Source organism: Megalops cyprinoides, chromosome 21 (genome assembly GCF_013368585.1).
Source record: "Megalops cyprinoides isolate fMegCyp1 chromosome 21, fMegCyp1.pri, whole genome shotgun sequence".
Taxonomy (NCBI): domain Eukaryota; kingdom Metazoa; phylum Chordata; class Actinopteri; order Elopiformes; family Megalopidae; genus Megalops; species Megalops cyprinoides.
This window is the reverse complement of record NC_050603.1, coordinates 959,315-987,113: the sequence shown is the minus strand read 5'-3', so window position 1 is coordinate 987,113 and position 27,799 is coordinate 959,315. Positions and strand designations below refer to the sequence as shown.

At 50.7% G+C, this 27,799-nt stretch overlaps 1 protein-coding gene across 3 annotated transcripts; it reads left to right on the top strand.

Moving 5' to 3' along the window:
• On the top strand, positions 1 to 27,366 carry rftn1a (raftlin, lipid raft linker 1a). Of its 3 annotated transcripts, none has more exons than XM_036555051.1 (10): positions 1 to 319; positions 4,861 to 5,024; positions 14,553 to 14,736; positions 15,723 to 15,819; positions 18,736 to 19,225; positions 20,897 to 21,109; positions 22,762 to 22,871; positions 23,430 to 23,533; positions 24,612 to 24,687; positions 25,112 to 27,366. In XM_036555051.1, the coding sequence occupies exons 2-10, from the start codon at positions 4,880 to 4,882 to the stop codon at positions 25,610 to 25,612; spliced, it is 1,920 nt and encodes a 639-aa protein (XP_036410944.1). In that variant the 5' UTR covers positions 1 to 319; positions 4,861 to 4,879; the 3' UTR covers positions 25,613 to 27,366. The 3 variants fall into 3 exon arrangements, with proteins under 3 accessions (XP_036410944.1, XP_036410943.1, XP_036410945.1); XM_036555050.1 differs by having other exon boundaries at positions 14,550 to 14,736; XM_036555052.1 differs by having other exon boundaries at positions 14,550 to 14,736; positions 24,652 to 24,687; positions 25,112 to 25,191.
• Positions 27,367 to 27,799: the final 433 nt, after the last annotated feature.

Genomic DNA, 27,799 nt, shown 5'->3' with positions numbered 1-27,799 from the left:
TCCATGGGCTGACTGAACAGAAACTGCGATGAGGCATACTTTGAGCATGACCTAAAGGACAGGGCAGAGTGTGTACAGCTCCGTGTTGACGGGTGAGAGGGAGGCAGCAGGCACCAGCAGAGACCCTGATATTCGCTCTTCAGGCACACGCGGGCAGAATTGTTATTCAATTTCTTCCTGGATCTGAGACTGACAGATTTTCTCGAGGAGACTCTGGGGCTTCATTCCTGCCAGCATGAGAGGGTCAGCGAGCGGACGGGACCCACAGCACAGCCTCTGAGCCCTCAGCAGAACCTCACAGCATCCGGACCACAAACAGGTACGTCCACTGACTCCTGTCACCATCAGCCCCGAACTCTGCAGCGGTGAGGTGGGATGCTTGGTCACACAGTGAAAGAGAAAGTGTTTATTTCCTGTCTTAATTAAGATCTCTCTGAAAGAAATGGGGTCTATGGATGTTCAGAAGTGGCTACATCCTACCCAGACAAAGCAGCCAATTAAAAAGCTTTAGAGGACAGTCATGAAGTGTGAAGTTTGTGTGTGTTCATTGCCTGACCTCCAACGCACAGTCCGCAGGCCTCCGTAACGCCAGCTGTCCGTCATGGCACCACGTGGATCGCAGGGAGCCCGATCAGAGTTCTGCTCAGGCTCTGGAGCTCACCACAACAACTCGGAGTGACATACAGGTCAAGCGCGGTGTCAAACTGCCACCGTAGAGGTGGAGAGAGAAAGAAAGGGTCGCGAACGCTGCAGTTTGAAGTTTATTGTTGCCGCGCCTACCAACCTGCAGCATCCAAAACAAATTTATTATGCACCGCCGTCGCTCACAGCCGTCAGACTCCTGGAGCTCCGGCAACACGCCCCGTGAGCGTGTTTACCTCCGGGCTCAGACACGTCATACAGACCGGAGAGAAATTCCGTTACATGAACACATTAAATCTCTCGCTTTCAGAAACATTTCTGACAGGAGTTGTAGCGGCTGGCGCATCATGTTTGACAGATGTAGGCTGTGTTTTATTGCGTTTGTAAGGTTCAGCACAATTGCACAATTAGTCATGGACCAACTGTACAAACTAATTTTGCAAAACATTAATTTGGTGGTTGTTGGGGATATTTAGAAATGGAAAGCGTGGTTTTTAGAAAGTAAAAGCAAATCCCAAACACTAGCCGCGTTTTTGTACTAATCCTTTCCTCCAACCTAAAAATAGCAGGAGCGCTTCAGATGTGCGCGTAGCTTGAGGTCTCAGCTGAAGATGAATGGTATTCGCCGCGCGTTTCGCTCAAAGCGACGGCAGACAGATTGTGTCCCTGTGTAATCCGCAGGTCTTTGTCATTTAAAATTCAGTTATTGAGATATGCGGTAATGAGATTCGTTTCCCCCTCTTTCCCGTCAAACTGCTGGTTTTTGCAGACGCAGTTCTTTTCCAGCCCGCTGTAATTTTTTTTTTTTTTTGCGCCGTGAAACGAGGTTGGAAAGAAAAAGTAACCCTCTGGCCCGACCCAGCCGCGGGGAATCGCCGCGCCATGCCCACGGTCTTTGTTGCCTGAAAAACGAGAGGAGGAAAAATTTCTCCAATTTCACGGGAAAAAGCCGAGAGCGTTTCTGCGTACAGGCAGAAAGGTAGAGCTCGTGTGTGGGGGTAATTTCAGCAGAGAGCACGGCACTCACAAGCCGCCTGACCTTTCAGTGACGCTTTAATGATGAAGAGGGCAGAGGGGGTGATATTCACAAACGGCATGATGTCCTCTTTTCAGAGAGGCAGAATGAGAGTGCCTGACTGCAGAGTAAGAGAGAGGGGTTACAGGGGAGTGAAATTAAACAGGTAAAGCAGGGAGAATGGAGCAGAGAGTGAGGGAGAAAGCAATGGGCGAGAGAGCGATGGGCGTTCTTTATTCTCCTGAGTATTGGGAGTAATCGTCTAGAGGCCGGTTACCATGGCAATGCCTGATCGTGTCTGTGCTCTGTGTGAGGCCCAGGGCCCTGCTCCAGGTTCACGGCTGAGGGCTGTGGGGTGCCCCCCCCTGCCCAATATCTCACTGTTAGCAGAGGATCACTGAATGCACAATGATATGCACAAGCTCAGCCATCTCTGACCCCCCCACGCCGCTGTGTGCATCACGCTGTTTGTGACTGTGATCTGAGTTTAACCCCGACGGGGGGGTAGCGGAACAACGGGTTCAGACTGAGATCTGGAGAAGCGCGGAGGCGGAGCTTCAGATGACACTCAGGAACAGAGATTTTCCTCTTGCTGCTGAGATGGACACCTGTGTTGTGGGTAATGGTCAGGCCACCCCCCCCCCCCCCCCAACATCGCCTCTCCCCCCCAGACAACACCTGCTCTCAGGACGGACCCCCCCCCAGCCATGCTCCATGGAACAGGAGAACACCCATCACGTCCGGTATGGAACAGGAGAACACCCATCACGTCCGGTATGGAACAGGAGAACACCCATCACGTCCGGTATGGAACAGGAGAACACTCATCACGTCCGGTATGGAACAGGAGAACACCCATCACGTCCGGTATGGAACAGGAGAACACCCATCACGTCCGGTATGGAACAGGAGAACACTCATCACGTCCGGTTTTTCTTCTTCCTCTTCTGACATGCTGTACAGCAAACAACTGAAGAGTTTTTCCTGCTTAATCATGTCAGACTGTTACCCATGATTCCCTGGGGTGAAAGGGCTGTGATCCACCTGTGTCTCCACCTCTCCCCTGTGACACAGGTCCTCATTGGCCCAGAGAGTGATGGGGCGTGGCCTGCCCTGTGGTGCTTCATCTTAGATTAGTTAGATTAGACAGAAACATCCCCTCTGTCACAGAGCAGTAACACCCCATTCTAACCATGTGTGCATGCGGTACACCTGCTCCTCCTAACCCCCCAACACCCCCCTCCAACCCCAACCTTGCACCCTGTAGCAGATTCTTCTCTGACAAAGCAAATTTCAGACCCCCTCCCATCACACACACAGTTCTAGAGAGTTCTATTGGGTGATGTCTCTGTACAGCCCTCCAATGGGAAAGCAGCTGTTGGCTCCCCATAGTCCCTGTAATCTCCCCTGTTAACCCTGGAAACAGCCACCTCTCTGCCTGAGTGCCTCAGCGCGTCAGGTTCCCCTGATCAGGAGTTTTAATCTCTGGTCACATGTCTGTAAGTATATGCACCCGAGCGTTTCTCCTGTTTTTACCTGAATATTCAGGTGTTGAAGGGAGGCGTGAGAGGGGGCTCATGGGAGATCTCTCTCTGCTCGGGGTTCATTCTCTTGCTTAGGAAGCGGAACGGTTTGCGCCTGCATTTTCCTGCTGTTGCACACGCCTGAATGCCTCTCGTGCTTTTAACGCCTTCACTGGCTGTCGGAAAAAAGGCTTCATTTTAACCCTTTAGATTCTAGGCGGGGTACTTAGGCTCTACATCGAGGTGTGTAAGTTGCACTGCGTGGATTCCATCCAGCAGCGTAAATGCACGGCGTGAGTGAAAAACAAGAGCAGCTCAGGCTGTATGAGGGTGTCTGTTAAACCAAAGTTTACCTGGTGAAGGGACTTTATTCCAGGAGATATTGATTGTTCAGATAATTGGAAAGACAATCCATTCATACAATTATGCTTATGTATTTCATTTGAGACTTTGGTTGTCCAGCCCATAATAAACATTTCACTCTGTCGTTTGGATGCGGAGGTAGGCTTGTATTACAGATGTCGTATAAATGTATAAAAGTTGCCTGACAATCAGCCTGTTCTATCAGGGGGCCATGATCAAATCACACTATTATCTATATATTGCCTAATTTACCCACAATGCAGCTTTTACACTGAATATGTTACAGGGTGGATTTTCTACTGTTTGGCTTCCTCCTGTGCGTTTCCTTAATGCCGAACTGTTCGGTCTCCTCCCCTGAGCCGCAGCCAATGGGATCGCTCGGATGGGCTCAGCGGTCCGCCGGTCCGTGGGTCTGATCAGAGCCGCGTAACCCGCTGCTGCCGGGCGGGGCAGGCAGCCGCCGGGCTGTCAGTTTGGATTAGGGTGATGTCTATAGGAGCGCACCCTGCCGATGTCACACGCTTGTCTCCGCTAATTTCTCCCCGTCAGGACGGTGCTCCGGAACCGTGGAATACAAAACTCGGTTATACTTTAATTCATTGGGAAGTGTTTGCTTTGATTCATTTGGAAACGTTTATGGAATATGTTGCTGGTAATTGCTTTTCTCGTTTTCCCAGCGGACGCCGTTATCGGCGGTGTCCTGCAGGGTTTGACACTGCAGACGTGCAGTCAGCCTCAGGTGCTGTAGTGACGGAGGCGATGGGCTCCCTCACAAACATAACACTGCTCCACACACCTGCTGAAGCCGAAACCCAGCGCTCTCACCTCTATTACACACTGCTCTAATACTGCTGTCATACTCCAGCCCTCAGGTCCAGAGTCCGATGCTACTACTGCTCAGCAGTGCTGTAATGCCATTACATTGCATTGCATTACTGTAATGTTTCAGTTACACTGCAGCCCTCAGGTCCAGAGTTCTCGCCTCTCCTCCACCCTGCAGTGTCATCCCTGAAACCCCTTACTGTGTGTGTGTGTCTGTGTGTGTGTGTGTCTGTGTCTGTGTGTGTGTGTGTGAGAGAGAGAGATTGAGTCTGTGTGAGTCTGTGTGTGTGTCTGTGTGTGTCTGTGTGTGTGTGTGTGTGTGTGAGTGTCTCTGTGTCTGTATGAGTTTGTATGTGTGTGTGTGTGAAAGAGAGAGATTGTGAGTCTCTGTGTGTATGAGAGTGTGTGTGAGTGTGTCTGTGTATATTTGTGTGTGTGTGTGTCTCACACACAGCTAAAGGTAACTGTACAGGTGACCTTCTTTCCCCTCCCCAGGTGCGCTGTCACAGGTGAGATGGGCTGTGGGCTTCGGAAGCTGCGCCGCTCGGATGAGAGCAGCCCAGGTAAAATCTACTCCACCCTGAGGCGGCCGCAAGTGGAGACCAAGGTGGGCGTGGCCTACAGCTACCGCTTCCTGGACTTCCTGCTGGGGAGTGCAGGTGAGTGGTCGCAGCCACACAGGGGCGTGTCTGGTCACAGTGCATGCTGGGATGCACGGGAAACATGGAAATATGGTAATATCTTCATAAAGGACTTTTTACAGCACGAAAGAAACATTCACTTAATACAGAACAGGAAGAGTAAGACAAATTAATATGAAATGGAATTATTAAAATGAACATTAAAATGTCTCAGAGTTTTTACATTAGTAAGTGACATACCTGCTGTGTGTGATTGAAGTGTGTGTGAAAGAGCCAGCTCTGTGAAGGTGCTGGGGTTGCATTTCTATTTTTCACTTATTAAACCTGATTTTAACCAGGTTGGGTCAATGGGGAACCAGTTATCATTCACACTGACAACCTGACCAAGAGCTGTCACTGCAGCTAGATAAAAATCATACAAAATAATACATAACTAGAGCACAGCGTAGTCTGGAATATACAAAAAGTCTTCTGCTTAGATATGGGGTGATGTTAAGGGTTTGAGGCCAGGGTGAGGGGTAGGTCTAATCAGAGGAATAAACCCCAAACCTGCCCTCTACATCAGCGGGTCTGTGACAGAGTGCAGAGCTCACTCAGAGAGCAGCTTCAGCACCAGTGTAGGCAAACAGCTGCTCAATGAGTCTTTACATCTGTGAGTACCAATCAGACGAGAGACGCTCTCAAGCATTCAAAAATGCGAAAAATGCTACTTTAACCTTGCAATAGAGGAGGCTGAAGACACTTACAACTAAGGGACTTAATTCACTTCCATTGTGCTCAGACATGGGTATGCGCATGAGCTGGTTTCTCACCTGCGTGCAGAGTTTGGAGTCCGAGCCGTCCCCAGGCAGGTACCTGTAAGGCTGATTAACCCTGAACACGCATAAAAGCCTTTCCATGTCAAAGTGCGTCTGTACTGATGTGAATTAAAGCCCTGAACCACATGAAACATATTAAAACCTCTCTGTTGCATGATTATGATCTGCCTCCTTCTCATGCTTCTGTTATGTTACATTCAAAATAAAATCACAAGTAATCCACAAGGAATTTGATCAGAGTTGGTTAAAAAATAAAGGTAAGGAACAGCACGGGAAGTCACCCGCGCGGAGACGTGGCAAAGCCAGATTTTCACCAGGCCTTGGGCAGAGCACTCGTGTCCTCAGAGCTCAGCGAAGGATCTTACAGTTCTCTCAGCTTCCATTCTGCCCCTCCCTCCCTCTCTCATCATCCACGGGGGGTCCAGCACTGCCGGGCTTTTTCAGATGCTGGGGTGTCAGCTCCCCCTTCTGAAATTGGACTCGGAATTTGTATAGGTGCCAGTTGGGTTTGGCGTTGGGATCGGCGCAGGTTGGGTTTGCCGTTTGGATCGGCGCATGTTGGGTTTGGCGTTTGGATGGACTTGGGTTGGATTTGGTGTTTGGATCGGCGCGTGTTGGGTTTGGCGTTTGGATGGACTCGGGTTGGGTTTGGTGTTGGGATCGGCGCAGGTTGGGTTTGCCGTTTGGATCGGCGCGTGTTGGGTTTGGCGTTTGGATGGACTCGGGTTGGGTTTGGCGTTTGGATGGACTCGGGTTGGGTTTGGCGTTTGGATGGACTTGGGTTGGGTTTGGCGTTGGGATCGGCGCGTGTTGGGTTTGCCGTTTGGATCGGCGCGTGTTGGGTTTGGCGTTTGGATGGACTCGGGTTGGATTTGGTGTTTGGATCGGCGCGTGTTGGGTTTGGCGTTTGGATGGACTCGGGTTGAGCACAGCAGGGCACACTCCCAGGCTCAGACCCTCAGCTTGAACGCAATGCTCTTACCACCTGCACCACCCAGAAGCCCCTCCACGTCTGAGCGTCTTCCTTCCTACTTTTTATCTTTTCGTGGAAGTCCAGTACAGCCTGTCATTTACACATCGTACAGTGTTGTATCAGTTCAGTGCTGTACTCACAACACCACACCACAGTGTACCAGGGTTCGAACCTGCAACCTGTCGGGTCAGAAGTGGAGTTCTGAAAACCCAGCTCCTCTCCCTCGGCCGGAGCCGAGAGTGTTAGGCAGCTGTTCTCTGTGCATAGTGCGGAGGGCGTAGCGTGGAGCGGGGGGGTGGGGTGGGGTGGGGGGGTGGATGCGTAGCGTGGAGCGGGGGGGTGCAGTATGCAGCCACAGAAGGCTGAGCTCATTTTCACCCTCTCTCAGCGTGAGACACCAGGTCATTTATATGTAAAACTCCCGACACCTTCAGAGCTCCTGCAATCCACACAGCAGCCTGTGGCAACAGCAGCTACCAGCTCTACATCACGAGCAGCGGTGCCCTCACACGAGAAACACAGGGCTGTGTGTGTGTGTGTGTGTGTGTGTGTGTGTGTGCGTGCGTGCGTGCGTGCGTGCGTGCGTGCGTGCGTGCGTGCGTGCGTGCGTGCGTGCGTGCGTGCGTGCGTGCGTGCGTGCGTGTGCGTGTGCGTGCGTGTGTGTGTGTGTGTGTGCGTGTGTGCGTGTGTGTGAGAGCTAGAGAGAGTTTCAGAGTGTGAGTGGTGCAAGTGTGTGAAAAAGAGATGTCTGTGAGAGTGTGTGTGTGTGTGTGTGAGTGCGTGTGAGCGTATTTGAGCATGTGTGAGCATGTGTGAGTTGAGTGTGTGTGCGTGTGTGAGTGTGTGTGTGCGTGCGTGTGTGCGTGTGCATGTGTGTGTGTGTGCGTGTGGCGTGTGGCGTGTGTGTGCGTGTGTGTGTGTGTGACGTTGAGGAAGCTTCACGGTCAGATCCGCGCTGTAATTTGATCTCGTTCTGTTTGGCGTGCCGTTTGCACTGCATATGCAGACAGGGAGAAGCACCACGTCCTCTCCCGCTCGAAGTCCCTGCTGAGCCGTGTGTACAGTAACCGTGGCGACGGCAGACGTGTGGTATCAGACGTGTGAAGCTGAGTATTTCCACACCGTCTGGTCGCAGTCAGGTGCCTTTCTCTCAGCTCAAGCCACGTGTTACCGGGTGGGCGTAGCGTCGTGGCCAGACCGGTTCTGTCTCCTGCAGACACGGGCTCTGGGCATCTCTGGTCCTGGTTCTGCTTCTGGTTCTTGTTGGTTCCCCAGAGGGGTTTCCAGCTGTAGGTCCTAGTTGTGTGCATGCCATTGAACACTTAAGCAAAGCACTTGATTCAGCAAATGTTCAGATGAAAGAATTGATATGATGAAATGATGAGGGATTCTGCCAAGTAATTGACTGAATGATTTGACGTGAGATTCAAAGTCATCACTGTTTCCTTTTTCCCATCTTCCGCCCACCGGTCGTGTGATTCACAGCTCTGTCGCACTTGCTAACTCCAGCATTTTCAGTGAGACGGTAAAGGTGCACCTTTCTGCACTGTGGGCGGAGAGCGGAGACATTTACTACAGCAGCAGACCATCTCTGTGCTGCCACTGATGGATATGGAGTGATGTCACAATGGCCATTTGCTCAGGGCCAACCCTGCAGAGGGGAAAATGCTGTGAGGTCATAATGGCCTGTAACTCAAGGCAAGTCATGAATGAATGAAACTGGCATGATGTCATAAGGGCTGGAATGTGGCCTGCAGTGTGGTGCTTCAGCTATGCATTGTGGGATTCTACTGAACTGATTGGCTTGAAGTAAAATTCAGTAGGATTTAGTTTTTATATGTAAGATAGCCATGGAATATCTGTTCAATTGACCCTATTTTGTTATTTTCTGCATCTGTCTGTTACTGAACAGCTTTTCTTTTCTAAGCCAAACTGGAAGATGTTAATGTTCATAATATGATTTCCTCAGCCTTCATTTTTCCTGCTGCTAACAAGGTTGACAAGGATGCAAAAATAGCAGGGCCAGTGATGTCTGATGTTTGATGTTGCCTCTATTCCTTGCGGAAACACACAGAAACCTGTGAAATTCTATTTAACTCCAAGTGTCTGGCTCATCAGATGGTGAAACCACTGTCTGCTTTCATAACTGAATAACAGTCAAAATGGTGGCTGGAGTCCAAAGTCATTTCTGTAATTAGTTATTTTTAGTCCAGTCCCTTGTGCTGGAGCATACTGTAATGGCAGCAATTGAAGAGCACAATGCTCTTAAAGAGATTTGCGTTTAGGCCCAGCACCCGTTTCCCGAGCACATTATGGGAGTGTGAGAGATGGGCTGTTTCTGACGGGCTGCGTCAGCAGGAAGCCTGGAGCCGCGGACCATTCTCTGCCCTCCCCCAGCGTGACCCCTGACCCCCGTGCCCTCCCCAGGGCACTTCCTGTGTCTGAACCTGTTCAGGGCAGTTGTCAGGTAAGCTTAACCATCTCCATGGTGATGAGGTGCAAAAACACACCAGCAAGTTGTGTTTCTGGCAAATACACCAAACGATTGACCTTGACCCCTGTGTCCAGCAGGGGGAGTGTTCTCCTGGGGGGGCGGCTATTGTAACCATGGTGATTTCAGATGAACTGGCTGTCAAAGCCAGTCTTCACATTCATTGTCAGGGCCGAGGCGGCTGTCACTCTCTGTGCAGAGTCTCTGATCATTACAGTCAATGGCTTCCCATTGTCCAGGTCTGCACTCTCCACAGGGGGACGGCAGCCGGGTTCAGCCTGTCTTTACTTCAAGCAGAAAAAATGTATGTAAAATGTTTTGGGGGTTCTGCTGCTATTCAGCTGGGTCTGAAAGGGCAGCCTTATCTCTGCATGACATTTCAGTCTTATTGAGTCTTATTGAGGTCTTCTGCTGCAGGAAGACTTCTGCTGTGAAGCTGATTTCATCCTTTTGACTCTTTCAGCAGCTATTCAAATGGCTTCCCAGAACACAAATGTCAGAAGTCCTTATCTGGAGACATGCTTTTTTCTGGATGCTGGCGGCTGTCTGTTAAAAGAAAGAGAAAAATCAACAATCCGAATGTTTGTAGAATGTGTTAGAACTCTATTGTACGACCATGTCGAACATGATGCCTTTTTGAACCATGAAAGACAGTGAAAACAGTTGAGGGCTTGAGCTTTGACCTTTCCCTGAGTTTTTTCTTCATCCTAAGCTTGGTCATTGCCAGCCCTTCATCCAAACACTCAGATGTGTTCAGTGGGACATCGGCCAATGATGACTGGGACTCCACAGCACTGGAGAAAATCAGCTTTGCTCCATTGGGGATAAGGGTGGGTGTCTCAGAGGGGGTTTCTCATCTCACTGCTGTTAGGTACCCTGAGATTCAGCTGATGTCAGAAAAGCAGTGCCTGTCTTCCAATCAGCTCCCACTCCGCTGTAGAGCGCTGAGATCCGTACTGTGGAAAATAGCGGTTGGCTGCGTGCGAGTGTGTCGAAAAGCTGCATTTGTCTCGCCTCAGAGCTCCTGAGCAAACGTAGAGGCACTCACATTGAGGTGTGCCTAATGTGCAGCTGCCAATTCCAACAAAACGGACAATGTCTTCACTGTTTTAGTGTGAGAAATTCCAGTGATGCAACTCTGTGGTTTGTTTGGATTCGAAGAATGCTGGTGCAGGGCCCTCCCTCTCTGTGAATGCACCAATGAGATATTCACCCCTGCTTGCGTCCACCGATCGAAAAGGACACTCTACTGTGAAGCAGCGCTTCTCACACTCTGGTGCTGGTGGCATATCATGCTGCTTCTCATTACAGCTGAGCTCTAAATTAATTAGGTTTGATTGAGCTGATAATTGAATCCCAATCTAGAATACTTACACCTGCAGCACAATGCCCCTCTCACTACATGCATCAGAAACCATTCAGTTTGAGAGGTAGTGCTGTGAATACGTGTGTGTGTGTGAGTGTGTGTATGTGTGAGTGTGTGAGTGTGTGTGTGAGTGTGTGTGTGTATGTGTGTGTGAGTGTGTGTGTGTGTCAGTGTGTGTGTGTTTGTGTGTGTCAGTGTGTGCGTGTATGTGTGTGAGTGTGTGTATGTGTGTGTGTATGTGTGTGTGAGTGTGTGTGTGTGTCTCAGTGTGTGCGTGTGTGTGTGTGAGTGTGTGTATGTGTGTGTGTGTGTGGGTGTGGATCCTCACCTGTGCTGCTCCAGTGGGTACGCCGTGTGTGTTGCCGGGGTAACGGCCCTGAGTAAACGGTCCTGCTCCGCTTCTATAGGCTGCTCTGGCCTTGCTTCGAGAGGGTTTCTTATACCCCTCCCAAAAACCCACACGCTCCTCAAGAGCTGTCTCCTGGCAACGGCGCTGTCAGAACAGACGGGGATGAAAGCTGTTTCTCGGTACAGCTCCGCTGCGCGCGTCTGATGTTCGCACGCCCTCTGATTTGATAGGAGGAGGCTGGATGTATTAACATATAAAACTGCTTCTCTGTGGGACGTCGTTACTGGCAGCTGCTGCCGTTACACACGCAAACTCTCCAAAAATGCCTTTTAAAATGCCATTTACATCCTCTGAAGTAATTTTAGTAACTTCACCCTGATGATATAATGTGACATTTTAAACTTTAGTTTGGAGTTAGGAGGAGCTGTGTCATTTTTCTCCCCTGCCAATCAGAGGCAGCCTGATCTTTGAGTGTGAAGAGATTCAGTATGTCAGACGATTTATTGTTTATTTTGAGACCCCAAATTTCGCTGTCACGCGTTACGCTGCTCCTGTGATATTTGGATCTGTGTGTCATTCAGTTACTTCCCTTTGCTTTGTGGATCATCTAATCTGTCCTCAGCGCACACGTGGAGACCTTTCCGAAAACTGCCCCCTCACCCGAGAGGGTGAACCCCGGGCTGACATTTGTGTCAGTATTCATACAAGCAGAGTGCCATGTTCCATCCGTGCATGTCCTGCACGGCGCTGCAGAGCAGGCACGAGGGCCCCCTCAGCGCGCGAGTCATCAGTCTGGCAAATGACCCGTCGCGCGCTGTCCCGGGGGCTCGGTTCCGCGCGGCGGTGAGTAATAATCTGCAGAAATCCGGAGCGGCACGCAGGTCGGCCTCCTGACAAAATCGATGCGGGGATTGGAGGCAGACAGAATGGAGCTGGCCTCGCAGATTGCGGCACTCTGCTTCGCCGTGAACATATTCCCCCTGCCTCCAAGGCCCTTTTACGGGCTGTAATTCATTTTAAAGCGGCCATTGCTGAGTGCTCGTTCCGCAGACATTGCATTTCAGAAACATTTCACCACCTGACACTGAATCCCCTCTTTTCTCTGCTCTCCAAAACAAGGCACTTCTCTACACGGCGCCTTTAAAATTGCTTTATTCATCTGGCCCATCCATGTGGGAAATGAAACGCTGTTAAATTACTGGCGCGTCTCGGCTGCAATGACCTTCGTCGCGGCGTGACTTGTACAGCGGCGCGGCCTTTATGTTTGACTGCAGGTGAGTTTCAGTCAGAGGAGCAGGTTTAAGGTGCTCACGAGAGTGAAGAAAGAGGACAGGGGGTTAATCGCTACTGACAATGAGCTGTCAGTTACGATAATTATGATGAAATACGATCCCGTTTCTTTTCCTTGATGGCTTAATGTATCTTTTTTTATATTTCTTTTCATCGCCCCAAAACACCCCCGTACGCCCAGCTGAGAGCCCCAGACCCCACATTCTTCACGCCTGTTGCTAAACGATGTTTTACCGTTACACCGCCTGTGTCTCTAATCTAATGCGTTTCCCCTATCTATCAATGTTGTGTATTATCGGATTTCGTATTTCCTTATGGGGAGCTGGCTATAGGCAAAAGTTGAATGCGTTTGTTTTAACAATTTTTATTTCATATATTAAACAGTCTCTCAAAACCCAATGCTTGAGCTGAATGTCCTTCAGTGAAATTAAACACCAATGAAAAGGTCACAGCCTGGAACGTAAGAGAAAAAACATGAAAAATGATCTCTATATGACAAATCATTAGACTATCTTTGTTAATAATATGTATAATCTTTATTTAATATTAAAGCATTGTCTGTTATCTCCTCTCGGCATGAATAGTAGCACATATCTTAAATTTATCAATAATGAAAGAAGACTGAAAAGGGGTTGTCTTCTTTTCAAATAGTACGTGAATGGTATATTTTAATACGTGGTACGACTGCTGTCTCAATTCTATATAACTTCACGAGATGTAGAAATGATTTAAAAAGAACTACGTCTGTGAGACGGGTCTTCTTTTTTACTGTCTTTTTGTCATATAAAAGCGTTTCTGTTAAGTTTCGATGTATATATTATGCTCATTATAAGTACGTGTTGGATTTAAACGGGCGCCGAATGAAGAATTTGGATGTAGCGGTTTTGAAGACCAAGTAATTAGTGACGGTGTGCAGCCGGTCCGCAGCCGCGAACAGCGAGGCTGATTCAGAGCAGCAGACTGCGCGCTAGCTTTCCGGCACCTTCCTCGGTGTGCCGGTGCAGCTAATGTATGCCAGGATCATTTATTTCTTTCATGGTTTATGCTAATCGGATTGAATCACATTCTCAAACACACACACACGGAGCAGTAGGAGTCTGAAGGCATACACTTTAATATGTAGCAGATATGAACATTAATTTCCAAACATTTACTGGGGCTTTACAATAAGCACAAAAAACAGCAGGAAATGAAAGGGGAAAATATTTCTGAGAACAATGTAGTAAAATCTCCCTTTTTGTCATGGTGCACAATGCAAAGTCCTTCCCAATGTGCGCGGGATATGACTATTGTCTCATAATGACCAAAGACATTGTTTTCAGAAAAAAAGATTCTGCTCTTTTTGAGTTCCAGTTCCAGTGAAGACCGCCTCTGTGTTTCTGCACTCATGAATATTCAGGGCCAGTCAAGTGCCAGGCACATATTCTGATTCTGTTTCAGCATCGTCTTGTTGGGTCTTGCCAGATTTGGTGCTTTGATCTGCCTGGTAACAATAATCTTAAAAAGCGACCCTAATCCACTTCAACATAATGGCCTGGAAGACTGCTATTAGTACACATGTAAGCAGCGAAGCTCATTGGTTCATGGCCATCTCCATGGCGATTAAGGCCCCATATGGCCCCGCGGGAGTGTTCTGCATGGTGCTCTGATGAAAGCTATACTTGTATGTATCTGCTCTTAGAAACGGGGGTTCAGGGCGTAAATGGGGTGGCTCGGCTCAGTGGATGTGTGACGGCTCTGGGAGCACGGTGTACTGTGTGTTTAGGCAGTGGAAACGCATGACGTCTGTGCTTAGAGAAAGGTGAATATCGCAGGTTGAGAGAGCAGCTGATAACTTGTGTTCAGAGAAGGCGTAATAATAATTTATTTATTTAAAATAATTTATAATAATAATTTCACAGTCTGAAAACGCAAGGTGTTTCCTTCAGGACAGGCGGAGTGAATGCTCAGTTTGCTCAGTGAGACCTGCACACAGACGCTGCAGGAGTGATCAGAGCCCCCACACCGACGCGCTCCGCTTCTCTGACGGGTAGCTCTGCAGCATCGCAGCTTTGGTTCAGCTGCCGTGGTTCTCATGTCGTGATAAAATGCAGAGTTGTTCTGGCGACCGTGTCGTCCTGTGGTGCGGTTTTTGGGCTCTGCTGTGTGTCCCGTGTCCCCTGTCTGTGATTCCACTGGCACCATCAGTTTTGACTCACAGTGTTCTGTCTCTGTTTCTCCCACCCATGTCCCTGGCCCCGCCCTGTACCGCCCCAGTAGAGGTCCCCGGGTCGTCCACGCCGTGCCTGTCCTCCGTCAGAGAGCTCCCCGGCCAGCTGCAGGACCTGTACCAGCAGGGCTTCGTCCTGGCTGCCCTGCACCCCTTCGTCCACCCCTGTGGGCCCCCCCCAGCCAGCCTCCAGCGCCAGCTCCACCGGGCGGTGCTGATCCGCCTCTCTGACAGGTGAGAGGGGTGGGTGTGTGTGTGTGTGAGGGGGGGTGTGAATGGTGAGTGTGTGTGTGAGGGGGGGTGTGAGCGGTGAGTGTGTGTGCGTGTGTGCGCGTGTGCATGTGAGTGTGTGTGCGCGTGTGCGTGAGGGGGTGATGGGGGGGAGGGTTTTTTCCCCAACAGGTGATGTCCCCGGAGAGTCAAGGTAAGAGAGCTAAAGAGGAGAGAGGGAAAGAGGCAAAGAGAGAGAGAGCTGGAGAGCGAAAGGTAGAGAAGAGAGAGGAAGACAGGTGATAAGGAGAGAGGGAGGGAGGGAGAGAAGAAGGGAAGGAGAGAGAGAGGGATAGGGCCTACAGATCCTGCTGGCAGTGAACCCTGAGAGGTGGGGAGACAAAGACCTGCAGCTTTCAGTGGGATGGTGCTCCTTTGATGGTGCTGCTGCTCCTCCTGCCAAACAATCCAGCTTCATCTCTGCGTCTGTCACCGTGGAGACAGCCGCGCACATCAACGCCAGCCCTCAGGGGACCGAGAGGAAGAAAGGCGAGTGAAAGGAAACAGTGGAGAGCTCCTCCACCCATCACAGGGAGAGAAGAGGGGGCAAACTGCAGAGGCAGCAAAAAAGAAAAGTTCTACTTTCAGAATCAAACAGTCCCAAGAGCACTCTGTTTACCTGACCACGACTGTTCACCTGCCTCGCGAGTCACTCAGGTAACGCCAGGGATGATGTATCCATCCTCTGTTCTCACTCCTGTTGCATTATGGGAGTTGTAGTGATTGTGGTTGTGTGCAAGTCTATCAGAGGAGTGTAGTAATCTCGTTTCAGTGTGAATGCTGCAGTGAGCCTGAGAAATGGGTAAAAAAGGGGAAAGAGCATAAAATTAATAAAAATAATAACAAAAATAATAATAATACCAGTGTTGCTGGCAGTTTGTCAGCCTGTGCTCTCAGGTTTTCTCCCGTTTGTGACTGACGTGTTTGCCCCCCACCCCCCCTCCCCGCAGTGTGGAAGAGTGTGAGTCTCTGCGGCTGGAGATGGGGGTGTGTCAGTCGCCAGGGCCATTCCCCGACACAGAGCTGGTGCAGGGCTACGTGAAGAAGGTGAGTGCCCCCACACCCCAGCCTCCTCCAGCTCAGCCCTGTCCCCCTAAACCCTGAACCCAAAACCCTCAACCCCAAATTCCAAACCCCAGTCTACACCAGACCCTGCAGTGACTGGTGGAGGGCCCTTTTTAGGGCTTTGTGTTACCTGGACATGATCTTCTCCATCAGCTTGAAATGAAATGCATTACTCTCATGTCTCCCTCTGTGTCTGTAATTTGGAGAGCCATATTTGGGGCAGTAAAAATGCAATATCATGCAGATGAAAGGCAGAAATAATATTGAAAGATCTGCGGGTATTAAACAAAGGCATTGAAAAAATGGCTCTTGGTTCTTTACCTTATTTCCTCTAATATGATTTTAATACAATATAACCGGCGGGTCCAATATGTGGTGATATTTCAGTGATATTTGTGTGCATGTGGCTGTGTGGGGCGGCTGCGGCCTCTGGCTGCCTTTTATTAAGGGGAGATAATGTGGGAAACAATGGTAGGCCCGCTATTCCCGCACAAAGCCGGCCGTCTCATCTGATGAGGAATTCCAGCAGGGCTTCAGAATGCCATCTGACCATTCATTGGAGGAGTGCAGCCAGAGAAAGCGTGGAGCCGCGGCTGATTCACGCCGGATATTATAATTAGATTCCTCTTCATTTGGTTATCGCGTGCCTGGAGTAATTTGCTTCTGTGTCCGACGTTCGCAGAATATTAAATGCAGAAATGATTGTTCCTTGTCGAGGAGCACAAACATGTATCAGTGCACGGCTTCAGGGCTGTTCTGCCGCCTCACACTGTCCCCCCGCCCCCTCACACATACACCCCGCCCCCTCACACATACACCCCGCCCCCTCACACATACACCCCGCCCCCTCACACATACACCCCGCCCCCTCATAATACACCCCGCCCCCTCACACATACACCCCGCCCCCTCATAATACACCCCGCCCCCTCATAATACACCCCGCCCCCTCACACATACACCCCGCCCCCTCACACATACACCCCGCCCCCTCACACATACACCCCGCCCCCTCACACATACACCCCGCCCCCTCACAATACACCCCGCCCCCTCACACATACACCCCACCCATCACACATATACCCTGCCTGCTCACACAGTTCTCTCCCTGGACTCATGTCATTTATCTGAGAACTGATACCCAGTTCTTGTATAAAAATGCTACAGATATATACAGCATATAACCTTAGAGGACAGATCACAGTTAGTGGCAAATTCATATCTGAGGCAAATTAACAGCTGTTACACTTTGGGGAGCTACATTTTCCATAAAAAGCCAGCACACACAGGGTGTCTTCAGGGCCGAGTTTGGGGAGCCCTGAATTAGACAGCCGCTGCAACATCTGTTTCGACTGGCCTGCGTCTGAGTGTCCCGCACTGTGGGTGTGGCCAGTGTCCGTCTGTCTCACAGTGTGGGTGTGGCCAGTGTCTGTCTGTCTCACAGTGTGGGCGTGGCCAGTGCCTGTCTGTCTCACAGTGTGGGCATGGCCAGTGTCTGTCTGTCTCACAGTGTGGGCGTGGCCAGTGCCTGTCTGTCTCACAGTGTGGGCGTGGCACTGTGGGCGTGGTCTGTGTGCTGGCAGCCATGCTTTTCTCCTCAGGGCAGGCTGTGTGAGCTCTCTCTCTCTCCTCTGTGGCTCCTCATGGCCTGGTAATGACACTCAGCAGGATCAATTCCCTTCATCAGCAGCCCTGTCGCATCCAGTTACACTCAACAACACGAGTTACGCTCCTCACAGCCCTCCCAGCACCCCCACACTCCGTCAGCGTGTGTGTGCGAGTGTGTCTCTGCGTGTGAGTGTGTGTGTAAGTGCGTGTGTGTCTGCGTGTGAGTGTGTGTCTGTGTGTGTGTCTCTGCGTGTGTGTGTGTATACACAGTAGCCAGCTGATGCTCCTGACATTGAAAAGGCCTTCAACTTTACTATATGTTTCTTTCTCTCTCTTTATATATATATCTACTTTTAAACAGAAAATGTCTCTGCCCCCTGCCCCCTGCCCCCTCTTCCCTGCCCTCTGCCCCCTCTCCCCTGCCCCCCTGCTCCCTGCCCCCTGCCCCCTGCCCCCTCTCCCCTGCCCTCTCTCCCCTGCCCTCTCTCCCCTGCCCCCTGCCCCCTCTTCCCTCTCCCCTCTCCCCTCTCCTCTCTCCCCTCTCCCCTGCCCCCTGCTCTCTCTCCCCTGCCCCCTCTCCCCTGCCCCCTGCCCCCTCTCCCCTGCCCTCTCTCCCCTGCCCTCTCTCCCCTGCCCCCTGCCCCCTGCCCCCTGCCCCCTCTCCCCTCTCCCCTCTCCCCTCTCCCCTCTCCCCTGCCCCCTGCCCCCTGCCCTCTCTCCCCTGCCCCCTGCCCCCTGCCCCCTCTCCCCTGCCCCCTCTCCCCCCGCCCCCTCTCCCCTCTCCCCTCTCCCCTGCCCCCTGCCCCCTGCTCTCTCTCCCCTCTCCCCTCTCCCCTGCCCCCCTGCCCCCCTGCCCCCCTCTCTCCTGCCCCCTGCCCCCTGCCCCCCTGCCCCCTCTCCCCTCTCCCCTCTCCCCTCTCCCCTCTCCCCTGCCCCCTGCCCCCTGCCCTCTCCCCTCTCCCCTCTCCCCTGCCCTCTGCCCCCTCTCCCCTGCCCCCTCTCCTCTGCCCTCTCCCCTCTCCCCTGCCCCCCTCTCCCCTGCCCTCTGCCCCCTCTCCCCTGCCCCCTGCCCTCTGCCCCCTCTCCCCTGCCCCCTCTCCTCTGCCCCCTCTCCCCTCTCCCCTCTCCCCCGCCCTCTGCCCCCCTGCTCTCTCTCCCCTGCCCCCTGCCCCCCTGCCCCCCTCTCCCCTGCCCCCTCTCCCCTGCCCTCTCCCCTGCCCCCTCTCCCCTGCCCCCCTGCCCCCCTCTCCCCTGCCCTCTGCCCCCCTGCTCTCTCTCCCCTGCCAGGTGCAGGATGCAGCGGAGCAGGGTGCGATGTTCGTGGGGTTTGTGCAGCAGGTCGCCTTGGTGCCCGGGCAGGGGGAGGGTGAGGACCTCTCCCTATCCCTACACTCCAGCCCCTCCTCCATCCTGAGGGACGAGCCCGACCGGGACCAGAGCTCAGAGACGCCCAGCAGGGCTGAGGCCCGGGACCACAGGGCAGAGTCTGAGACTGGAGATGGTTACCAGGATACGAGCGATCCAGACCGGGATATCACTGACCCAAACCAGGATACGAGCGATCCAGACCGGGATATCACTGACCCAAACCAGGATATTACTGACCCAAACCAGGATATTACTGACCCAAACCAGGATATCAGTGACACAAACCAGGATATCAGCGACCCAAATCGTGAGGTCCTGCAGAACCACGGCCATCTGAGTCCCAACAACAACTGGGTCAAAAGCCCGCTTGGAGAGGAGGAACGGACCAGACCCACCACCCTGCTGAACAGTGAGCATACTCAGACACACACAGAATATCACAGTCATCTGGTGTCTGTAACGAGGGACCTACACGCAGCCTACATGACTACAGATTTACACAGTCTATACTACTGCCGTTTTACACACAGGTTACATTAATGCATTTAAACAGCTAAAATTATTCTCCATTTGCACAGCCTATATTAAACACATTAAAGATTTATGTTTGATCAGGTTATCCATTTCCATGGATACGTATTCACTGAAGGAATCTGGGTTATGTCCTTTGTTGTATGGTTGTAACAGCAGGTCCCCTGCAGGGAATCAATCCCAAAACCTTCTGGTTGCAAGCCCAGTTCCCTAACTACTCATCATCCAAAAACTGGTGATTTGGCATCATGCTCAGCTGTCCCTGCCCACACAGAACGCCCTCACAGAAATCTCTGCGTAATGCTGCCACAATCCTCCAGCAACGTTAGGAGAACGTTGCGCTGTTGGCTGGGTGTCTTCAGCAGGGCTCTGTTTGTAATTAGCACTCTCTGTGCTGAAGTGATGGACGGTAGACAGCAGACTCACGTTGCTTTGATGTTTGGTAATAGCCCATATGTCACAATGCTAATCCTGTGATTAAAGCAGCCAATCAGAGGGAGAGAAAGAGAACGAGAGAGAGAGGGAGAGGGAGGGAGAGGAAGAGGGGGAGGGAGGAAGAGAGGGAAAGAAGGAGGGTGACTTTTCCTTATCCAAAAGCATATTCTTTGGGAAAAAATGAAGGAAGAAATTTAAATAACACTGAACATACCCACAGTCCAAAAAAACAACAATGCATGAGGAAACCCTTCAGCGTTCTGTTTCGATCAGTGATGTGGAATTTAAGTGATATCAGCACCTCTGCAGCCCCCTGAATAAGTATATTCCTTTCCAAAAATAAAACACGTCAGCATAAATGGCATCTCTATCTCTATCCAGCTTTCCATCAACACAATCTCATGGGTGCAGGAGCATCTACAACCTGGAGCCGCCCCCAGAAAAGTACAAGACATCCTCCCCTGTGCTGCTTATATCACACTTTACATGTTTGGATTAAAGCTGCGGGTGTTGGAAGCAATTATTCTGTGGCACGTTCTCCGCTGAAGCTCAGCACCTCAGGCAGGGAGGGGCTATCAGAGAGCGGGAGAGCGAGGGACAGAGGACCCCCCAATATCCATCCCTCTGGGGCTGTTACGCTCCTGATCTCTGTCAGGCCATTCAGCTGGTGAGGGAAAGATCTGTGTTGGTGCTGGTGCAGTAGCAGTAGTTTGTACCTGATGTAATGCAAGTGGCAGCACAGAATGTTCTGGTAGTACGGTATTACCGTCACACGGTTGAGGTTGCATATCCGATCTGTCAAACACTCAGCCGTGAAATCACCTCTGGATCACAATCTAAAATAGCTGAGTACATTTTAAAAGGAAGCTGAGGAGTCAGGGTGCTGTAATGTCTGAGGGACTGTGCCACAAACACAGAGGCTGCAGGTTTCAGTCCCATGCAGGGCACTGCCGTGTGTCCAGAGCTGCTTCGGTCACATTCATATGCAGATACGAGCTGTGTAACTCACTGGAGCGGGACGTCTGCTAAGCATACAGATGATGATTTAAACCTGTTAGGAAAGGAGTCGAGACCCGTAAGGCTGTTCCAAGGCGTCTTCCGGTCTTCCACACAGGGGTGGAGCTCTTCTCCCTGTTTAACCACCTGGGGGCGCTGTGTCCCGACCTGGTGAGGTACTATACCGTGAAGGTTCCGCTGCACCTGGTGTGGCGGGACGAGGCCATCAGGCAGGTAGATGCCACCTGGTTGGATCACATGACCCAGCACTTCACCAGCGGCGCCTCACTGGTGGACGGCTACTTCCACCTGGGGAACAGCACCTGCAGCGGTACGCACGCCGAAACCTCACTCACTCACTCACTCAGTCACTCAGTCACTCAGTCACTCAGTCACTCACTCACTCACTCACTCACACACACACACACTCTCACACACACACACTCACACACACTCACACACACTCACACACACACACACACTCACACACACACACACACACACACACACACACACACACACACTCACACACCTCACGGCCCTAACACGCACACACACACATACCCCTGACACTCACACTCACACCCCACACACACACACACACACACACACACCCCTCACTCACAGACTCAGCTCTGAGGCCCAGGTTCGACTGCTCTCAGGTATCCTGGGTTCAGCCTTTTACATCAATTTTTCCCGTGTCCTTGTGAGTTGTGACCTGAGGGATGTGACAGTTGATCAGAGACAGGCACAGGGACATGCGGCAGAGTCTGTTCCACTCCAATCAAGGACCTGCAGCTCCTCACAGCAGAACCTCATTACAGCGCTCAGCGGTACCGATCCAGAGCAGGACAGAACCTTCCCCTCCAACCACCCTGAAGAAGGTCTCTGTGACCGTGTTTCCTGCTACTAAACAACAGCATATCACACCTCGAATCTATTCAAAACATCATGAATCATGAAGCACACAGAAAAATAATACATACCACTAATTCCCTCACATTTATTGCACTTAAGTACGCTTATGCCATGTACACTTTTCTGAAGCTCACTTAATAAAGAACACATTATAGATATTAGACCTGAATCCCTCCTGTGCTTCCTGTTCTGAACAGAGTGAAAGTTCTGCAAGTTTTCCCTGCCGACTCAGGCAGGACTGCCCCCTGTTGGTGGAGGTCTGTCAGTGATGTTCAGCTGTCTAATAATCCCACTGCCGCTTCAGGGACAGACCGACGTGCCTTGAGCCACATGTTAGGGAATGTAGTGTGACTATGCAGCTCTGCTTTGGAGCTGAATATGAGCGGGAATATTTTATTATTATTATTTTATTAGACTCTGCTTCAGCTGTTAATTTTGTTCTGTACGTTGGCTGCAGCTTGGTGTTCTGAAGTTAGCGCAACTCCACAATGACGAAAATAGTCCAAGAGGAGCATCTCATAGGTTCCTGTTAACATTAGGAGACTATTCCAGTTTTCACAAAAGTTTGGGGATATTTTTGTGGTTTCTCATCCTCTCAAGTGTAAAATTTTGATAGGATACCTCATTATATATAACTGAGGTGTTTCGTTAGGAAGTCTCTCGAGGTCTCTTCAGTCACATCTCATCGCTTCTGATACTGCCTCATCACTCCGTTTCTGCAGCCAAAGTGTCAGTTTCCTATTCCGTTCCCCGCCCCCAGACGGTCAAAGCAAATACGGTTTGATCACGTAATTTAAAATGTTTTTTGAGCAGAGTAATGTATCCAATAACACCCAGTATGCTTTCAGATATTGATTTGAAATCATTGCATCAGATCTGAGCACAGAATTTACAGAATAAAAGAGCTGTGTTTGCGTGCAGATTTACACAGTAAAATCACTGTGTTTGGGTGCAGATTTACAAAATAAAAGAGCTGTGTTTGCGTGCAGATTTACACAGTAAAATCACTGTGTTTGGGTATAGATTTACAGAATAAAAGCTCTTTGTTTGGGTGTTTGGGTGTAGATTCCCTGCCGGACACGGTGGAGAGTGTGTTCATCTTCCAAGAGGGGGCGGAGGTGGGCCCCCCCACAGCGTACGATGCCATTGTGGTGGAGCAGTGGACCATCATCCATGTGAGTGAGATGCTTGTCGTGTGTCTGAATACCACTGCTGAATGAGTGTGTCCGTGTGTGAGCTGCTGAGTGAGTGTGTGTGTGTGTGTGTGTGTGTGTGTGTGTGAGCTGCTGAATGAGTGTGTGTGTGTGTGTGTGTGTGTGTGTGTGTGTGTGTGTGTGTGTGTGAGCTGCTGAGTGAGTGTGTGTGTGTGAGCTGCTGAATGAGTGTGTGTGTGTGAGCTGCTGAATGTGTATGTGTGTGTGTGTGTGAGCTGCTGAGTGAGTGTGTGTGTGTGAGCTGCTGAATGGGTGTGTCCATGTGTGAGTAACACTCTCTGCAGGGGGTGCAGGTGAAGGTGTGTGTAAGTAACGCTCTCTCTGCAGGGGGTGCAGGTGAAGGTGTGTGTGTGTGAGTAACGCTCTCTCTGCAGGGGGTGCAGGTGAAGGTGTGTGTGTGTGAGTAACGCTCTCTCTGCAGGGGGTGCAGGTGAAGGTGTGTGTTTGTGTGTGTGTGTAACGCTCTCTCTGCAGGGGGTGCAGGTGAAGGTGTGTGTGTGAGTAACGCTCTCTCTGCAGGGGGTGCAGGTGAAGGCGGATTATGTGCCTCTGCTGCAGTCTTTGGCTCTGTACGGATGGAGACTCACCTGTGTGCTGCCCACCCCCATCGCCAACACCAACAGGTACCACCCGCTCACCTGCCTGACATGTCCTCCCTCTCATAAACGCACAGGTGTCTGCGGACGCAGGTGAGAGCTGATCATGCTGTAACTCAGCCTCGTCTGATGGAGCCAGCAGACCGGACCCCTGCAGGTCTGAACCTCAGGTCTGTCTCAGTGATTACAGGCAGTCTGTCCACGCGGAGGCGGAGACAGAGCTGCACACTCTCAGGTCTGTCTCAGTGATTACAGGCAGTCTGTCCACACGGAGGCGGAGACAGAGCTGCACACTCTCAGGTCTGTCTCAGTGATTACAGGCAGTCTGTCCACGCGGAGGCGGAGACAGAGCTGCACACTCTCAGGTCTGTCTCAGTGATTACAGGCAGTCTGTCCACGCGGAGGCGGAGACAGAGCTGCACACTCTCAGGTCTGTCTCAGTGATTACAGGCAGTCTGTCCACGCGGAGGCGGAGACAGAGCTGCACACTCTCAGGTCTGTCTCAGTGATTACAGGCAGTCTGTCCACGCGGAGGCGGAGACAGAGCTGCACACTCTCAGGTCTGTCTCAGTGATTACAGGCAGTCTGTCCACGCGGAGGAGACAGAGCTGCACACTCCCCTAAACACAGACGGCCATGATGGCATGATACGTCCTGTTTGACCCTTCTAGGACCTGCAATAACTGTATTAGTGAGGTGTTAGACAGTTACCGAACTCTAAAGCCCCAAAGAGGAAGCCTCTCTCTAATGAATGTCTAGGGCTGCTTTTATGACACAAGTATGAAAATATTAGTTTGATTTTGTTGTTTAACAGTCGCTGTGGTGGCCATATGACGTTCGGAAAGAGTCTGACGAAGAAGTGAGAGAGAAAGAGAGAGGGGAGAGGTGTGAGCGGGGGAGGTGTGGAGAGGTGGACGGGGGGAGGGGGGGTGAAGAGAAGGAAGGAGAGAGAGTGAGAAAGAGAGACAGGAGTATGAAAGGGAGGTGTGGAGAGGGGGAATGAAGATAGAGAGAGAAAGCCAGTGAGAGAAAGAGCACGGCTCATGCTGATATGCTGTTGGGAGGGGAGAGAAGATGTGTGTCTGATAAATCTTCTCTCCCACAGTGATGGAAGTGTGTCCACTAAACAGATCCTCTTCCTCCAGCGACCTGTCCTGCACCGCAAAAAGAAAGACCCCAAGGTGTAAACACGCTGCGTACTACACACTCTGCACACATACTACACACATACTACACGCTAACACTATCCACACTACTCATACTACACAAATATTTCACACTAACACACATACTACATAAACGCTACAGACTAGACACTGCCACACTATATACAGTACACACACATACTGACACTGTGTACATATACACGCACACACACAGAAACACACACACAGTGCCTATATCCTTATATCCACTCTAACGTCTTTAGCTGTGTCACAAAAGCAAAATTTTTAACATTAATTTATGATTTTAAGTTCAAAAAGTGTTGCCTAAATACTACAAGGTTTTCACTAAAATCAATATGACTCTGAAAGTCTGTCAGAGCACAGCGAGAAGAGACATGTTCTGAAGCATCTAAACATCAAGCACGTCTGTGTGTTTCAGAGACTGAGTCTGGGAGTGTGGAGCAGGCCCGGCAGGAACTGTGGCAGAGACGCACAGAAGAGCCAATCCAAGGAGAAGGACCGGGACACAGGGACAGGGGGAGACGGGGGAGAGAGAGCGGCGAGCGAGACAGTCTGCAGGAAGAATGACAAGAACAGGGAGAACGAGAGGATGAGTGCAGAGAGGGAGATCGAGGGGGAGGAGGGAGGGGGCGGGGCTGATCAGGAGGGGTCCCCGAAGCTGGACTCATCTGTGCATCTGAGCAAGGAAGGCCAAGAGGGCGGGGACAACGGAGAGAGCAGGGAGGAGCCAGAGGGAGGAGTCATCAGGCGGGGCTGGGAGGAGGCAGTGGATGAGCCCACAGAGGAAATCCTAGAGCAACCGATGGAAGGGGAAGAAGATGTACTGGGAGAATCAGCCAATGAGAGCACTGGAGAGGTGCCAGAACCAGTACAGCCAGCTACAGACACGGACCGCTCCCCAGAAGCCCAGAAGCTCTGAGGTTTGATGAAGCCACGCCCACTTGCTGCCATTGACCCCGCCTCCGCAGCGACTCACAGGGAAAGACTCCTGTATACCTGGGAAAAATCACTACTCCACTGAAGGCTTTTAAAAATGTCAGCTTTATTTGTGAAGGCCAGTGATATCCTTTGTGGCATGTGGGTTGTCACTTTTTCAGTTCTGGTTTTGCACAGGTCAGTGATGTGGGCATATTACACCACTGTCTGGAAGTCACCCAGTAGAAGGTCCTGATGTTTGTACAGCGCCCCCTGCTGTTCATCTCCCCTGCTTACGCCTGAGGGAATGCAGTCTTGGCTTGGATGGACACACCAAGCATTTCTCATCCATCCAATAACACTTTCACGCGTTCAAACATTTTATTTTCTGAAACGTTTTCGAGAACTTACAATTTATGTCTAGCCTTAAATCAATATGAAAGATGTCTCAGTGAGATAAAATCTTCTTTTGAAGCAGCCTTTGGTGTCTTTGAGGAGTCCTGTCAGAGACAATGGAGGCGTGTTGTGCTGGTTTACTCTGAATCTTTCTCGTATGTGTGTTGGTCTCACCTGTCACCTGCCTGAGTAAGGCGCAAACAGAATAACATGCTTTCAGTATTTCAGTATTACAGCATATAAACCAAGTCCGTGAGTATTTTAAAGTACCTTAAAAGGTTGTTTTGTGCAGTGAGAGACGATGTTTGTTTGCACTGTTTTGTTGCTGATGATGTCGATGTGACGATGTTAAAAACAGAAAAGCCTTGCAGCTGAGGGAGGGAGGAAGGCTCTGCTGGTAAAATTCAGTTTTGGACTCATGTCTGCTGTGAGGATCACAGGGAGAGTTTGGCGTTTTGCTCTAGTCTGCTGTTTTTTTAGAATCAGCTACATTTGCTGTACCGTTGTTCAAAACAGGAAGAGTAATGCGATATCGAACACGTAAAAATATGTCTGCAGTTTAGGTGTTAAGCTGCTATATTCATACTCAGTAGCTCCTTTTACTGAGGCAAGTCTCAAACTGGATGATAACTTTTGTTGTCAGTGAGAGGAAAGACTTGGCTCTGTGTCTCACATTTAGATTATAACTGTTTATCATTAATATGCAGCGGCAGATCCGGTTAAGTATAGCACCGCTCTCGTTCTCCTCGCCTCGTTCAGAGGTGCAGCTCTCTCCCTCCATCACGTCCACGCTGCTGTGATCAGCCCCCTCCAGCCTAGACCAGTGGCTGCGCACCCTCTGTTCTCTGCCACACCCCTGCCTACCAATCAGAAAGCGTCCAGCTTCTGCAGGACGGAGGGAGAGATCAGCGTTGAGCACAGCGTTGAGCTTCTGTAACAGCAGCAATAAGCAGAGAGAAGTTCATCCACACTGAGCAACGGCAACAGGAAGTCACCCTCAGGCTACCATGACAACACAGGAAACTGTCAAAACTTCAACCAGTTCATTGTTTCCAGGACACAGAAGTTTTTTGTTGAATATCTGATGCTAAGAGAAACAGTTTCCTGTCTTCTGTAGCCTGTGCCATTTTAACAGCCACACTGGAGCTAGAGGTGGAATGCAGACGAAGCCCCCTGTCCAGGGGACTCTCCCCTCTGTCACCAGGGTCGAGTTTCAGGTTTTCAGTTTTACAGGTCAAAAGACGATGGGTCTACTTTGTGCTTTCTCTCTGTACCTGTGCTTTTTTCAGACTTTAGGAACTGCACCTGCACCTGTCCCACACAAAGGGCCATCGCCACAGCTTTAGAAGTGTCAGTGTCACATCCCTGCGTTTGCTGTGTACTGTGTAAAATGATGTACATAATAAATCAGATTTATATCATCTCCGTTTTCAACCTGAATGTCTCAGTAAATGGCTGAATGTTGCTGTCTTTTTAAGGGTAGCACTGTTAGGTCGGGGGACAAGACAAACGCAGACAAGAAATACAAACGCAATGAAGAGGCCTGTTCACACTGACCAGTGGGTGCGCTGCATCTTTTATCCGATTGGCCAGTAAACACACCAATGAATGAACCGGAGCTGCTTCGTGAACAAGCATCTGGACCTGAGGGCAGCAGGACTAAAACCAAATTACCGTTCCTGCTCCGAGTTACAGGAAGTGATCAAAAAAGAAAGCTACCCCCTCCAAGAGTAAACACTGCCACCTGCTGGACATAACATCACCTGGCCACACTCCAGCAACATTTCATTTCACA